Source organism: Archocentrus centrarchus, chromosome 4, assembly GCF_007364275.1.
Source record: "Archocentrus centrarchus isolate MPI-CPG fArcCen1 chromosome 4, fArcCen1, whole genome shotgun sequence".
Taxonomy (NCBI): domain Eukaryota; kingdom Metazoa; phylum Chordata; class Actinopteri; order Cichliformes; family Cichlidae; genus Archocentrus; species Archocentrus centrarchus.
Genome location: NC_044349.1, coordinates 12,146,221 through 12,162,091, shown reverse-complemented (window position 1 = coordinate 12,162,091; position 15,871 = coordinate 12,146,221). Strand labels below are relative to the sequence as shown.

At 41.5% G+C, this 15,871-nt stretch overlaps 1 protein-coding gene across 2 annotated transcripts; it reads right to left on the bottom strand.

Annotated features, from left to right (window-relative positions):
• Positions 1 to 5,468: 5,468 nt before the first annotated feature.
• mknk2b (MAPK interacting serine/threonine kinase 2b) lies at positions 5,469 to 15,661 on the bottom strand. 2 transcript variants are annotated; one of them, XM_030726735.1, is made up of 14 exons: positions 15,547 to 15,661; positions 14,756 to 14,979; positions 14,258 to 14,348; positions 13,985 to 14,086; positions 13,737 to 13,834; positions 11,423 to 11,502; positions 11,191 to 11,264; positions 10,975 to 11,079; positions 10,631 to 10,686; positions 10,411 to 10,506; positions 6,951 to 7,145; positions 6,654 to 6,818; positions 6,509 to 6,549; positions 5,469 to 6,388 (listed from the first exon to the last, which is right to left on the bottom strand). In XM_030726735.1, the coding sequence occupies exons 2-14, from the start codon at positions 14,804 to 14,806 to the stop codon at positions 6,115 to 6,117; spliced, it is 1,428 nt and encodes a 475-aa protein (XP_030582595.1). In that variant the 5' UTR covers positions 14,807 to 14,979; positions 15,547 to 15,661; the 3' UTR covers positions 5,469 to 6,114. The 2 variants fall into 2 exon arrangements, with proteins under 2 accessions (XP_030582595.1, XP_030582596.1); XM_030726736.1 differs by lacking the exon at positions 14,756 to 14,979 and having other exon boundaries at positions 15,547 to 15,637.
• Between the last annotated feature and the right edge of the window lie 210 nt (positions 15,662 to 15,871).

The window sequence follows — 15,871 nt, the reverse complement described above, 5'->3', positions numbered from 1 at the left end:
CAGAATTATTTCCATGTTTAAGAAAAACAACTTCACATCTAACCAAGTCAGGAACACTCTGAAGGAGGTAGGTGTATTATCATCAGGGTCTACAATCAGGAGAGGCCTTCTCCAATGGAAATACAGAGTCTTTACAACAAGGTGCCGATCACTGATTACACTCATTAACAGGAAGGCCAGATTAGACTTTGCCAGAATACATTTCAAAGAGCCTGCACAATTCTGTAAAAGATCATTGGACAGATGAAACCAAGATCAGTTTGTACCAGAATGATGGAAAGAGAAAAGTATGGAGAAGAAGAGAAACAGCTCATGACCCAAAGCAAACCACATTATCTGTCAAACACAGGGGGGGCAGTGTTATGGCGTGGGTGTATATGACTGTTCAAAGAACTAGTTTACTAGTGTTTATTGACGTGACTGCTGATAGAAGCAGCAGGATGAATTGTGAGGTATACAGGGCTATACTCTCTGCTCAGATTTAGCCAAATGCCGCAGAACTGATCAGACAGAACTTCAGTGTGTAAATGGTTGATGACCCAAAGCAAACTGCAAAAGCAGTCCAAGAGTTTCTCAAGGGAAATAAATGGGATGCTCTTCAATGGCCAAGTCAGTCGCCTGATCTCAACCCAACAGAGCAGCTTTTCAGTTATTATATACAAAACTGAATGCAGATAGACCCGCAAACAAGCAGCAACTCAATGGTGCTGCAGTAAATTCAAGGGAGGGAACACAGCATTTGGTGATGTCCATGGATTCCAGACTTCAGTCATTGACTGCAAAGGATTTTCATCCGAGTATTAAAAACACTCCTTATGTTTAAAAATAGTTTGTCCAGTTAGTTTGAGCCGCTAAGTCTGGAGGGCTGTGCATAAAAATGACTGTAATTCCCAAAGAGTTAATGCAACATGTTTGTTAAACCCCTCGAGTTGCACCTCGATCACATCTGGATTGTTTGATTTAAACTCCACTGTGATGGTGTACAGAGGCAAAACAGAAATTTCACTTAAAAAAATCTGCCTTTATCCAACAAATCATGGACCTTACTGTATGTTTATCATTGGAGGTTTAGCGTCAAATTTAGCAGCTACTGCAGGTTTGAAGAGAGACTCGTCACAGGGTAGATGGAAATGATCAAAGGAATGAGCGGTACACTTAATTTAGCTAATATTGCTTACAGACCGTACTGTCACAAAATGACAAGAAAGAAATGAGGCATCATCAGTAAAGTGTTTTGAAGTTAAAGCTTTTATTTGACCTGATTTCTTGTAAGTAACTTTGGTGAACTGATACATGCTGATTGCTTTTCTACCTATGATCCTGTTAAAAATGAAGAAAAACAGAAAGCCAGGTAACTACATGGCACCGTTATATAATGATATGAAATGCAAACTAGATGCCAATACAGAGTTGGGTGTTTTAAAGGGAAAATACTACAAATAAAAGGAAATGGATTTGAACCAATAGGCTCAAAAAACAAAGTGCGAATAGACTACTAAAGATTACATAAATAGCCTTCAGTAGGCCTTATAGCTTATTAATAAACATGCCCACATGGTTCACGTTAGAAAAATCCTCCCTTCTAAACCACCCTCTGCAAGCAGGCAGTGCAGAAATAAAATGAACCATGTTCTCATGCATAACATTTCAATCTTGTGACTTGAAATTGCATTATCTGCAGCTCACACAAGGTTGAGTTATCCTGCCCGCTTTCCTTTATCTAGTGGATAATTTTTGCATGACACTGAACTTTTTTTTTTTTTTTTTTTCTTCTCCTTTTTCTTTGGCAGATTTCACCGTAAAGCATTTAACTCGTGTAGCCTTGAGATTCTTCATGCATGTCGGAGAGCTGGTCAGCAGGGGGAGACCAATACCTGCGCAGTTTCTCGTGGCTCAACACCGCGTTTGCCGGACACCGCACAGAAAACACACTGCTGTTGCATCATGTAATTTCCCCCAGATCTGTGACGCTTTCTGCTCCGAAAAAGAAGTTATGCAACAGTTTGAGAATGTGTGTGTTTTGGCCTCTGCTGAAAACCACGTACTTTTTGTGTGAAGTGCTGCCAAAGCACATTTAAGGGGAACGAATGAAATAATCACCACGACATGTGTTGTGTATGGTAGCCCAAGTTAACTGGTTTGTTAGCTGAAAACACTTTTATAATATATATTTTAACTAGTTTAATCAAACATAAGCGTCAGTCTTAGGTTGTCCTGTTCATCTTAAACTGAAAATATCTAAGCATCGTTGTAGGCTCTCATAAATTAAGGACGTTTTTTTTTCACCTTTTAAAAACAGTTATGACTAAACAATTATTCAAGTAGTCAGATTAACCAGTAATGAAGAAAAAAAAAATCAACTGCTGCAGCCTTTATTATTATCAAGCACAAACAGCAGACTCTGGGGGTCGTTGGTACTGCTGATTATTCTTATTTTTTTGGCAGTGGGTCTGCCAAGGGCACAATTGTCATGTGGTAGACATTTGGTTACCACACCGCAGTATTATTGTTCTCACTCGCCCTTATACATGAACTTTTGACCAAACCCAGCTGATCTTGAAGTTATTCTGGTAACATCTCTTGAGACATTTCAGCACAGCTGACTAACCACAGGATGTCAGATTCTGCCTTGCAGCCGTGCTGAAATCATACACCAACTTTTTTTTTTTTTTTTTTAAAGTTAATTCAGCAGAAGGCATTTTTGTGCCTCCGCGGGTACCGTGAGGTGGCTCGTGAAGCTCCAGCTCTTGCAGCCGGTTGCATCAGTCTCGTCTCGTTGCGGAGAGCGCCCCCTACCGCTCCTGCAAGCGGGCCTAACGCATCGTGAAACCGCCGTCGTGTTTGAGAAACATTTACCAACAGCCAAGGGCAGTGACGCAGCGCACATATCAGGGAGTGTTACAGATAGAGGGATTTACAGCAGAGATTCAGGTGCAACAGCCTCAGCCTTGGCCCGAAGGTACGCCTACTAGTTAATATGAAACTAGAGAGAGCGCAGGGAAAGTACAGCTCTTTCACTTTCCTGGCTTCGAGACCCAAAAAGAAGAAGAAAAAAAAAAAAAACAAGACAAGAACGCCGTTCAAAGCATTTTATTGCATTTTTTTTTTTTAGAAAAACAATACAAAATGCCATAGCAACAGTCATAAATGTTGCCTTGGGTGAACTGCAATCATTCACATGGTACAGTAAAGTGCTTATTTTAAATCAAAATACCTTGTACTACAGGAAGTATTAATTTGAAGCATCTCCCCATGAACACAATCGGCTTGGGGCGATTCAGACAGTTTAAAAAGAAATAAAAATAATCAGGTGTCAACTCAAATAAATTGCTTGGACTGTCTTTGTATAAACAGAATAACTCAACACCATGCCCATGAGAAGGAACCATTTATAAACCATCTGATCTGTGTTGCTAGATCAGAAATGCTTTTGCCTGCGGGCTACATTCAGATTGTGGGGAGACTAATGGTACTATCCATTTGAATGACTGAATTTTAACACTATGTCAGTGAAAATATAAAAAAAAAATTGAGGCTGAAGGATATCACTTTGTCCCCTTTCTCCCAATAAGAGGCAGTCCCCTGCCCCCCAAATCCCTACTGCCATTCAACAGACCCAGAAAACCATATTATACTGGTCAGGATATGGCCACAGTGTGCGTTTGAGTATTAAACCCCATTCAAAGACAGGGACCAGCTCAGTTGTGTGAAGACCCCCCCTCCCCCCAAAAGGCAGAATACTGAACTGTATATTTTCAACCCCCCCACCCCAAAGATTGCCTTGATCATTAGCTTAATGCTTTGAGATTACCAATAGCAAAGTAGGTTCCAAAAATGGAGAAGAAACAGCTGCATACACAAATTCAAGTAAGTCTTATTATAAGACATAAACCCTCATAACTATGCATCTGTAGAAAGGTATTCTTAGAACTATTACAGTGTCCTATTATCAGAATAATGGGTCATCTGACACCATTTCCAGAGTACCGTCGCTGCAGTGCTGCCAACAGGACATGGACAATCAGAAGTTCCCCACTTATCACTGCTAGGTTGTGGATCATATGTTCAATGTCATGACTTGAACCTTCTTTGGTGAAATGGCTACAGTGCTGATAGACGTCATCACCAGTCCATTACCTGTCAGTTTCAGAATGAGCTTTAACTTAAACAAAAAAAAAAAAAAAAAAAAAAAAAAAAAAAAGATTATTGCCAACACAGGGTGGGAAATGAACATGTACCAGCCACTTCATAGTAAATTTTTTATTCCGTGTCTGAAATGTACCAGCCACTTTCATGTTTTACCACATTTTGGCTGGTTGGCAATTTCCCACCCTGCTCACATAAAAAAAAAAAAAAAAAAAAAAAAAAACTTAAAAACTTGCCTTCACTGGGCACGAACGCTCCAGATCAACTTAAACTTTCTCCATTTTACCTCACACACACACACACAACTTAAAAAAAAAAACAAAAAAAAAAACATTAAAAAAACAACAACAAAGAGGAAAATATCTGGTGTTTCACCTGAACTGAACAGCACCTGCATGAAAAATCACCATGTAGAAAAAGAAAAAAAAAAAGCTTATTAACAGCCATAGACAAAAATAAAATAATCAGTGTGGCACATTGACATGGAGTTTTCAAACTTGAGAAATAAAGTAAACTTAATACAGCTAAATGTCTGAACTTTTTTTTTCTTTTTGTGGAATGCTTTTCCTTTTTTTGTGTTTATTTTTTTTTTTTTTTTTTTTTTTCCTGCAAAATCTCATTCTGCCTCTAATTTTTAAAGAAAATCAGTGATGTCATTCTGGAAGTGGTGCATGTCATTAGAGACAATGTTGACACCTTAGAGGAAGATGATGGTCCAAATAAATGTTAAATGTATTTGTATTTCAACAAATGACAGTCTGGTCACATCGGGCAAAATGTGCTTTTCAACCCCCTTAACAGGAGTTCAAACCTTTACTGCCAAAATATTTAAGGTTAAATCTAATGCATAAATTGATCTGTAGAAAAAAAAAAATATATATATATAAAAAAAATTATACAAATTCTGGTTGTAGCAAGGGGACATGTCAAATTCTTTACAATGAAATAACACTGACCCAGTTCACTTGCGTAGCCATTTTAAGTACTGTATAAGTAGCCCATACAAATAAACCAGATATACAAGCTAAGTTTGTTTTTCCAGGTAGCCAAAAAAACATGACCAAGTCCAATGAAGTCTCTACTTTTTAGATTAGCCCAATAGCAACTGGTAATTTGGAAGTAAAGGAACACTGCATCAGTTGATGCAGCAGCAAGTCATAGCTGGTCGGGTACCAACATCCACTGCCGTTAAAGCAATAAGTGCATGGCCAACAAGCTGGATAAGTGCGCATTTCATCTCAGACATTTATAGAAGAGTCAATTGTGAGGAATTCATCTTAAATGGAGGAAGAAGGAAAAAAAAAAAAAAAAAAAAAAAAAAAAAAAAAAAAAAAAAAAGACTTCGAAGAGTCCCCAGCCACATATTGAACCGCGCCTCAGGCACGGACAGCATTGGCTTACAGCCCTTCCAATCCTTTATACACTGAATCCTTTCAAGACAGGAACAGCCTTCATCTTGGCATATTGCATAAGCTTGTACGTATGTGCAGATGGGCCATTCATGCATATACATACAAGCAAAGAAAACATTCCAGATAACTTAATTCACAGTGGATCCAGTTGTAACGTGGGAGCAGCACAACAGGTTGTCCTTTGGTGTCAGAGCTTAGTTTCGTAGATCAATGTTCTGATTTCTTCTGAACTGAGTTGTATGAGGAAAAAAAAAATCCAATATAACTTAGAAAATACTTTGCTGTCCAACAAATTAACTGGCCCTCCTCCCCAACCTGGAAGTGCACATAGTTGTGTGTTTGCTATATGCAGGCCCTGTGCTGATGTGCTTCAGAAGTGCTGGAGAAGGGCAGAAGGCATTTAGAGGAAGGGCTGCAAGCAGCATCTCCCTTTACAGCTGGCAAGAGAACCTGAATAGCAGAGGAACCAAGGCCAGAGAGGGGCCAGAACTGAGGAGAAAGAGTCTCAGGGCAGTCTTGGATCAGGACTTGAAACTTAACGGAAGGTCGGAAAAGTTCAGGCACAGTCTCCCACGATAACGAGAGGGGCCAAGAGCTGACGAAGCTCCGCAGCAGAGACGGGCCCTCCCTTCGGCTGGCTGCTTCGCTGCCTGCGCCTGGCCAGCTTGGAGTTGGAAGGAGGAGAGAGGCGCACAGAAGAGCCAGTAGCAGTAACAAAAAACTGGACTTCGTGCTGCTGCTGCTCTTCCATGCCATCCTGTTCAGCCAGCTGCCGGTTCACAGCCATGGCTTTATCTGCAAAAACTGTAAGGTCCCTGGCACTGCTGGTTCTGATGGGGAAATGAGGAAAATAAATAGAGAATATATTAAATTGTGATCAAAATAGGTATAAAGTTAGAAATATTTAATGTCAAAGTGTCTTGTTATAGCTGTAGCTCTTAAATTCTCACCTCTGATGTAAGATGGATGTTGGCAAGGTGTCAGATGCACCCTGAAAATCAAAGACATGTTTTTGTGAGTTAAGATTTTTGTTTGAACAACCTTAGTCTGTTATTTGGGTAAAATGCAAAAGTGGCATGGTGAATTCAAACTTACCCCCTGCACCCAGGGGTGCTGTAGCACCTGACTGGCACTCAGACGGCTTTTGGCATCCCGAACCAGAAGTTTGGATATCAGGTCTTTGGCACTTGAGGAGATGTGAGCCCAGTCTTTTTCTGGAAACTCGTATTTTCCTTCCTGGATACTCTCAAATAAAGTGTTCTGGAAATAGATAAGACATTTTTAAATGCAACTCAGCTCTGAACTGAGAAAATGTATATTTTACCACAAATTTTCATGGACTGTAAAAGATAAACAAAATTGAAGGGATGAATGAATGCATGAAAGTCTAACCTGGCAGATGTGGCAGGGTTCCCCCAATTCCCAGCCACAGTCACCACCACAGCGGCCTACGAATGGTGGATAGCCACTCAGCATGATGTAGAGAATGACTCCAAGGCTCCACAGGTCACAGCGCTTGTCGTAAATTGTAGCTTCTTCACTGAAGGCCTCAACTACCTCAGGTGCCATGTACTCTGCTGAGCCACACTGAAAAGAAGAGGAACAAGAAAACCAGTGCATTAGCCCCAGGGGAAGAGAAAAAGCAGAGTACACCACCAAAGAGTTAAACTGGAGGAAAAAGGTTTTGCTTGGCTGCTGCCACATTCTTTCACTCAGCTGATACCTCGTGGTTCTAAGTGTTAAAGCTCAGGGCCCACTCTTGATCTGTGGGGTGGGGGCAGTCTATGTGACAATCACATGATTATCTGCAATGATGGGTTCATTTAAAATCCATCATACAGCTTTTCTCAGTCTGCTGAACACTCCTTAGTAGGAACATGTTATGAGACAGGTTTGTGTGGGTAGACAGCAAGTCGTGACTCACTGCTTTGATCAGCAGCTGTACAGCCCAGGCAGAATTTGAGGGCAAGGACAGGCTCAATTCTGCCAGTGCGTTGTTATGTAGCTAGGAAATAAATTAGGCCAAACCCTGAGCATGGAAAAGAGGATTGGCTGTCCCACATAGCAAGAGACTGGGCTGAGCCCTGGTAGGTTACATAACTTGAAAACACAAACAGCAAGTACTGTTTTAATACTTTTAGGAGGGGGGGGAAGCAGGTCGTTGGTTCAGCAGGACACAGATCATGTTCATTTCTGAGAACCTTTATCCTATCATTCAGTCCATCTATGGGGGCACATGTTTACATTGAGCAGGCATCTATTGTGTCCCAGTACCATAAACCAGCTGTCGCCTTACTCCACCCCCAAGCTTATGTAATGACGTTTGCTGCACAGGAATTTTGTTTCAGACAAAGCTGCTTCTGTCAACGAAAATCCCAACCCCCCATGTTTCTGCCATCATCATGTCCAGGGCAACTGCTTACACAGACAACCCTCCAGGATTGAAGCCAAATGCAGCTGCCACACACGGATACAAGACATGGGCATGATAGATGTTTTTGCCAAGTAAGGTAATTTGAAACTGAAGAGTAATGCAAGAGCTGTGTTATCAAAAACAGCTATCAAGGATAATCTTGTTTGAAAGCTGCTCTAACACCCCCAATCATATACAAGTCAGGACATAGATAACCAGTCTACAACTGCCTGCTTCTGATAAGAGCTGTAAGAGGGCAGTCAAATAACCGTAATCATGGCTCTATGGCACAGACTTAAATCTAAACTTGCATTTGTTCTTCCTGTGCTACTGCTGCAGACACCTTGCGAACTTGCATCAGTCACATCCTCCCCAAACCATCATGTAAGCTGCAGAGAGCGTTTAATCAGCTGCTGTTACCACAGGATTTGTTGGTATTGCAACCTGGGGCTTTCCTGAGACCATGTGACTAGTCACGCCATACTGACAGCCACTGATGACACACACCTCTGCTGTTTGTAAACTAAAGGATTATCAGGAGAGGCTTACAGGAAGAAGACTTGTTCTGTCCTCAAGAAACTGCACCTGCCTCTGTGACAGGTACAAACAAGCAGTTTCCTGAATTAACAGTCTAAGCTGCTTGCATGTAGCGTCTTCGTGTTGCAATTCCACCCAGTTTCCAACTCCTACATATAAGCCGTGACATTCAACCAGTCAGATTTGTATCTTGCTGAGCAGACAGGCCAGCAATCACTGGTGCAGAATTCCTAGTAGACTAAAATAAGCCTTTTCCTAGAAAGGTCCTCTGAGTCCCTATTATCCCAATTTACGCTACACAGCACCACCACATTTCCAGTAAACTTAACACACTGTAGGAAACTATGCTTTAAATGCAAAAGTGTACATATTGTGCAACAGCAAGAGTAGGAATGTGTGTAAAGGGGGGCCCAGAGAGAGTGCCAGCCCTGAGATGAATATCATAACATTGTTCCTGTGATCAAGCAAAGAAAACAAGCCAGAGCGCATGAGCAGACTGGGATTTTGTACCTCCCAGTTATCCTCCCCCTCCCACTGCTCTATCCAATCACATCTCAGTTGCCATGTGTGGGAGAAAAAGACTAAAATTTCTAGAACAAGCCTTATGCACAGCCATTGTATGAAGAACATAAAGAAAGCGCAGACCAGCACAAGAGTGGTTGGGGCCACTGGGCGGAGACTGAGCTGAAAGAAGAGGTTGGATGTTTTTTTTTTTGTTTTTTTTTTCCCCTCTCATACCACAGAGAGAAAGGAGAAACGAGCAAGAGTGAGTGTGTTTTTGTTTCAATGCGACTCCTTCATACCACAGGACACGACCTTGTAAAAGTTATCCTGTACCCTGCAGTATTACATTCCAGGGCTATCACACCACATCCTGTCCTCAGGAGGCTTTTTTTTCCCCCACCCAAAGATCACTTTAAATACATTACTGGATCAACTTAACCTCAGAGTGATTCTGATTTAAGACTAAACATATGACACGTCTTGGCTCCAAACCATCTCCCATTCATCGAGTCCAGGGATGGGCTCGCCATCTATTATTTCTGCATACGGAAGATGAAGTTACCAATGTAGAAACCCCCCACCCACCAAATCACATTGCTGAGGGCTGAACCGCTATCCTTCACCTGCTCGGGTCCATCTATTCAGCACACTAGACAACTAGACACAGCAAGTGTTGACATAAGTAGAAAGCTTGCCAGTTCAACTTTACCACTCCTCTTTGAGGTTGCGAGTTTCCTGCTGTATTGCTTTGTGTTGTGACGACAGCAAGGGTTAAACATTTATAACCCCCCCCCCCAAAAAAAACAAAACAAAACAAAAAAAACCCTCAAAACTCAGGGTCCTCAGTGTTTGCTACTGATTAGACAACGGACATCAACATTAAATGGACGGATATCCTTCCAATGTTAACAAGCTGAAATATCCAGCATAAGAGGAATGTAAAATTTGGGACATTCAGGAAGCAATCCATGCCCTTTCAGAGAAACAATGAACTAGTGTAACCTCCAGATTCAACATCAGGTAACGCCACTGAGGATTGCCCAATGATCAGCCAGTTAGGACCTGATAAACATTTTTACAGCCTCTTATCCACAGCAAGGAAACAAATTGCTGTATCAGCTTATCTGACCAAGACTATGACTGATTAATCTATTCCCGGATTTGATCAGCAATCAAAAATAATCAGCTGCCTTATGTTGCTTTCCTCCAAAGATTTAAGGGCCAAATTGTTATTTAGTGTTATTCTGGAGCATTGTGATTGTCGTTAGTGAATAACTGGTCTCACATTCTTGCCCCAGCCCTCAGCTTCTAACTCAATTTTCAAAACTATGCAGTTAGTGGAGAAAGGCTCAGAGTTGGTTTAATGAAGGGCTTAAAAAAATTGCAAGATGAACTTACAGGGGTGAGGAGCTCAGGGGTGGAGATGGGTGAGCTGTCACTGTTTAACTTGATTCCACTGCCTAAGTCAAAGTCACAGATCTTGACCGGGGATATCTGAGAAGAAAAGCAGAATGGTGTTCAGACTACTCAAGAAAACATGTCACACTTTAATATAGTTAGAAATTATAGCTGACCACTGAAACATGTTTAGGGATAAATATATCTGCACTAAACTCACCTTGTCTGCTCTCTCACAGAGAATGTTTTCAGGTTTCAGGTCTCTATGTGCCATTCCTAAAAAGGATCAAGGAAAGTATTTTTGTATCATATGTATATTAAAGAAAAATCTAATGCACAATTTGGAGCGTGTAAGCAAATGTGAAACTAGGATTTTGTCGGCTCAACATCCTGAACAAGAAATAATGCCAATATGCTTCCTTTGTGCAACTATAAAGTACACTGTATTTAATTCTTATCCACTGTATTAAAAGCCATCTAACTGTACACATGTCCTTGGGGTTGTTGTGTCTTTTGAGATCATGAACAATAATACTGCTTGCCATTTTGTACAAGTGACCTTACCCTTGTTATGAAGGAAATCTAGAGCGCTAGCGATGTCCTGCACAACGAGACAGGTTTCCTGCTCACTGAAGTGCTGTCTCTTGTGAATGTGTTCCAAGATTGACCCTAAGAGGGAGACAAATAAGTCCATCAGCTCTATTTAAAGGTTAAAGGTCTTCCCACACACAAAAAGTAGCTGCAGAATTCCTTGTAAATTAGCAGCCATAATTTACTAACCTCCTCTGAGCTTCTCAAACACCAGGTAGAATTTGTCTTCCTCTTCAAAAAACTCCACCAGCTCCAGTATGTTTCTGTAGAAAACAGAAGCACTGAGTCATTTGAAGTCACGATGACAACTAAAGGGCTTCATGACAGTAAGATACAGCACAAGTATGGTCACTTAGTCTGTAGTTCTGCCTCCATATGTTAGTCAAGTGGCTTTATTTTCATCAGGACAGCAGAAAGTTACCTGTGGCCCTGGCACTGGTAGAGCATCTCAACTTCACGAAAGACACGACTGCGGCTGTGACCCGGCCTCTTCTCAATGATCTGCAACAGAATAGCATTAAGGTTGAGCCACTTTATCCAAAAATAGCCCACTTTTAACAGACCATGTTTTCATACAGCAGAGGGAGGACAATTCTGAAAGTAGTCAGATAGTTGAAGAAAAACCGAGCCCATCATGCCACCCCCTCTCACTGCACCACAAAGCCCACTTGTGGCTGTGTTTAACGGAAAGCAGACAGTATAGCACACATTATACATTCCATATGCAGTGCCCTATAACCAGCTTCCTTACAAACTTTTTTCCAGCTTGCCAACCTTTATCCTACCCTGTGACACAGTTGCAAAGATAGTTTAACCTACTTTCAGCAATGCCTTCCATACCAGAGATGGAGAGGAGTAAGAATGAAAGTCCCAGCATCTATATATAACCTTTATGTATGACCCATATGTAAACCTTAAGGAGCCATAAGTGCTCCCTTGACCTAATCCAAAATGTTTACAATAACCAAAAAATGTTCTAAAAATAACCAAGCTGCCAGTAACCAAAGCACTGAAGGGCCACCAGCTGCACAATGCCCTGCCAAGAGAGACAGATAGACTGCTGACACCAAAGCAAAAAGCCTGAATTTTCCAGCTCTGGTTTGTTATTGTGTGTTTGGGAGGCTGTGCATGCTTCTCTTCCTGGTAGCTGGATTACAGCTGCTATTGAAGCCCGCTGGGGCCAGAGCTGCAGTGTGTGTCTAGGATTAATACATAGACAAGAGGCCTGTGAGCAGTCCAAAGCCTGTGTACTGTTCGAGTCTGAGTCAGCAGGACAACAATCAGCTCACCCTCTCCTGGCCACAACATAAAATTCCCACCCTGATAGATGTTTAGATATAGAAACTAAGATTGACAAATGCATTACAATCTCAGATGGGAGGACACTGTTTTTAAAGAGATAGATTTAAGGTCGTTTATCCAAATCACAGCTTGTGAAACAGCCTGCTGAAAAATGAGGCTTCGCTGCAGGTTCTAACATCAACGCAGGCTTGTGAAATAATAGCTTTAAGCAGGATTTGTTTAGGAGTCTTCAGTCACGGCCTCTGTGCATCTATGGGTGTCTGAAGCTTTTGTTGCATTTGTAACAGAGAGCCCACACATGCAACTCAACTGTCTGGAGGGGGAGGGGAGAGACAGGACATCTGGCAGGAGCAGTCTGAGTCCCCTCTGACTCCCAGCAGACCTCCGATAACTACAAAGCATCATACCTCCTCCCCCAGAAATGCAGCATCCCGAGGGATCCAAACCAAACCACTCTGGGATAAACACTAACTGATCACAGTCACATGAAGATCTGTGCACAGTGCCTCTAAAATATTTATTAGAAAGATATGGACACTTGCACTGAAGAAGCAGCCTTTAACTGAGCTTTGTTCCAAACATTAACAGAATCAAAGAGGAAATGGGGATTAATTGTTACTAGTGTTTATGTCCAGTGTCCAAATGGGATTTCAAAAGAAAATAGACTAGTTAGACTTTTGTACGCTTAAGCAAAAAAAAAAAAAAAAAAAGAGCATTTCACAATATTTTATTCCTAAAACAAGGAAGTAAATTTGTGAAAATAAAAAAGGAAGCTCCCAGAGTCAAAACATGTTGGTACAAGTCCTCACAACATTCAAAAAGGAAATAGAAAAGTAACTGTACAGAGAGAACAAAGCAGTGTAAACACACTAGATCACAACCCTCACCCATCACCCCTCCTTCCTTCTATGGGTTTTGTTTTGGCACATCTAGTAGCACACAATGTTCTCTCTACTAGCGTCCTCTGTAGGCAACACGGGTAAAGAAAAGGGGGTGGGTATATCCCTTCCAGCTCTCTGATAGGCTGACAAACTACAAAAAACAGTGAGGGGGAAGTGTCTATTAACAGCAGCTAGTCATGTACACTCAAAAAGTGCAGCACAAGCACAACAGAGGGAAGTCTGCAGAAAACCACTACAGAGGGCTGAAATGAAAAGAAAAAAAAAAAAAAAAAAAAAACAGAAAAGAAAGAAAGGCACCCTGTCTCAGGCCAAAACTTTCCTCAAAATTTCTGAAGAATTAGCAGTAACACGAAAGCAGCATAGACACATTGATTATGTGTATCCTACTCCTCAAAAACATCTCATGGTTCAGAGCCTGTCTATACAAAGGGATTTCATATTTCATTACACAATACACTCCTTGAAGTTAACCGTACAAGTGGCCAATGTTTCATTGACAGCAGTGCTTTGAAGTACATGGCAATGTCTTACCTTTACAGCATACTCTTTGTTGGTGATAAGGTTGATGCATGTTTGCACTCTGGCATAAGCGCCCTCTCCTAACACCTCTTCCTGCAGTCTGTAGACATCTGTGGCAAAAAAAAAAAAAAAAAAAAAAAAAAAAACTCCAGCAGGTTAGGAAAATACTTGATTATATGAAAGAAAGAAAGAATTAATAGTTTATACAGATTTTTGTTTATACAGCTGTTTTTATAACAAGTAGGAATGAAAGCTTTTACCCTCAAATCTTCCAGAGAAACTGTCAGTTGCCCGGCAACGCTTTTTCTTCTTGTTTCTCTTCTTGGCATCGGGGATGTCAATAGGCTGACTGGAAGGCATGTCTGTCAAACCAGAAGTGCCTACATTACCATCAGACATTGACAGAGGAACCCAAACAAACCCAAAAGACTAACAAAGTAGGGAGAAATTAAGGGTTATCAGATTTCTGGATTATACTAACAGAATTCAGACAAATGTTACTGTATTCAAAATACCCAAGTCATAAAACTCACCATGTCTTGGGGAAGAATCAAAATTAAATGATGAATCAATAAGATGGGATCCATTTTTAGTGAAGTCCTCTGCTTCAAAGGGATTTTGCCCCTAAGGAGTAAATAACAAACATGACATTTGTTATGGTATGCAATCTCAGTGAACCACACCAATGAGAGCATCCACTGTCAGTCATAACAATTCCTAGACTGAGAGGCTAACGCATTTTCAATAACCAGGAATATCTGCTGCACCGACACAAGATCATCCATCCAAGGCCCACAGCCATCTCCCTTGGTCATCTTTCAACTATTAGCTGTGGCATACTCAAACCATACATTCATCAGCTGCACATGCACGTGTCAGCAGGAAGTATACCATGTTTGTCAGCCAGAAGACGTGTTTATCTATAGCTAGGTGAAGCCCCTTCTCATATGTTGCTAAACGTGCTCTGATTACAATCTTCTCAAAAGGAGTGACAGCAGCTCGAGCTATCCCTGGATAGACTTCCAGCTCACCTTGAAGGAGCGGTGGAATCCAGTGACTTCGGCGATCTTGTTTTGCACCATTGTTGCTTCGATTTGAGGTGTTTTTTTCCAATCAGGATATGCGGCGGCAGTGGTTTTGGGGGATATCAATTTGCACTTCTCCGAAACAGATAAAAAAAATCGTTTCAGAGAGAGTCGCAAGTGACCACACTGCGCTAGCTGGTCAGCCTGGTGCGGCGCTTTAAACGGGAGCCCTGTGGACGACACAGAAATAGACCCCCAACGTTACAATCCACAGCGCACACACACAAAAATAAAAAATAAAAAAAATATTCCCCGATTCTGGACAACTAAATAAACGCTTAGGCAAACAGCGACCTGAGTCATTTGTCACATGTGCCAGCAACAACGATGCTTCCATTCAGCAAGTCCTTCGGTTAGTAACACACAGTTAAGCAAGAGTACAGATCATTAAAAACACAGCAGTTTGCCTAATAAATATATGTGGAATCCAGCTGCAGGAAGGCTAACAACCGCTTCTCCAACACACGCACACACACACACACACACGCACACGCACACGCACACGCACACACACACACACACACACACACGCACACACACGCACACACGCACACAAATCTCTCCAGTTAAAATTGAACACATAGCTACAAAAGCCAGTTGACCCTTGTGACAGAATTAACTTTAATGTCAGACAACAAAAGATTAGCCAGCGGCTGCGAAGACGCTCGAAAACAGCCGTTTTTTAGCATTTAAAGGGCATAATAACGCAGGTACAGCAGCTTCTTTTCTTAACTCACCCCGTTGTTTAGTTTTATAGCTCCAGTGTTAGCGTCGTTGCTTGACCCGCTGCTTGGACAGCCGCAGAGGACGTCAAGGGGGGAATATCGCTGTTAGTTTGTGCGTGGAAGGTGGTTGAAAAGAACAAGCTGGGGTGTTTTTATAACCTCCCCTGACTCCGCCCCTCTGAGGACTGCGTCAGCAGCCTGGACTGATCACATGCTTTCTAGAAAAGGCCATTATGGGAGCGTACCGTTTCGTTACGTTGAAGCGTTCTTTACCTCTTCTTAAGGAAAAATAACCTCAAAAAGTTATTTAAATGTGGCAAATAATAAGCGTAACTTA

Coding starts and splice junctions, on each gene's coding strand:
- mknk2b (XM_030726735.1), bottom strand. CDS start 14,806: ATGGTGCAAAACAAGATCGCCGAAGTCACTGGATTCCACCGCTCCTTC. Junction 14,349..14,755: donor GATTCCACCGCTCCTTCAAG/GTGAGCTGGAAG, acceptor TTTACTCCTTAG/GGGCAAAATCCCTTTGAAGC. Junction 11,080..11,190: donor GTTTGAGAAGCTCAGAGGAG/GTTAGTAAATTA, acceptor TCTCCCTCTTAG/GGTCAATCTTGGAACACATT.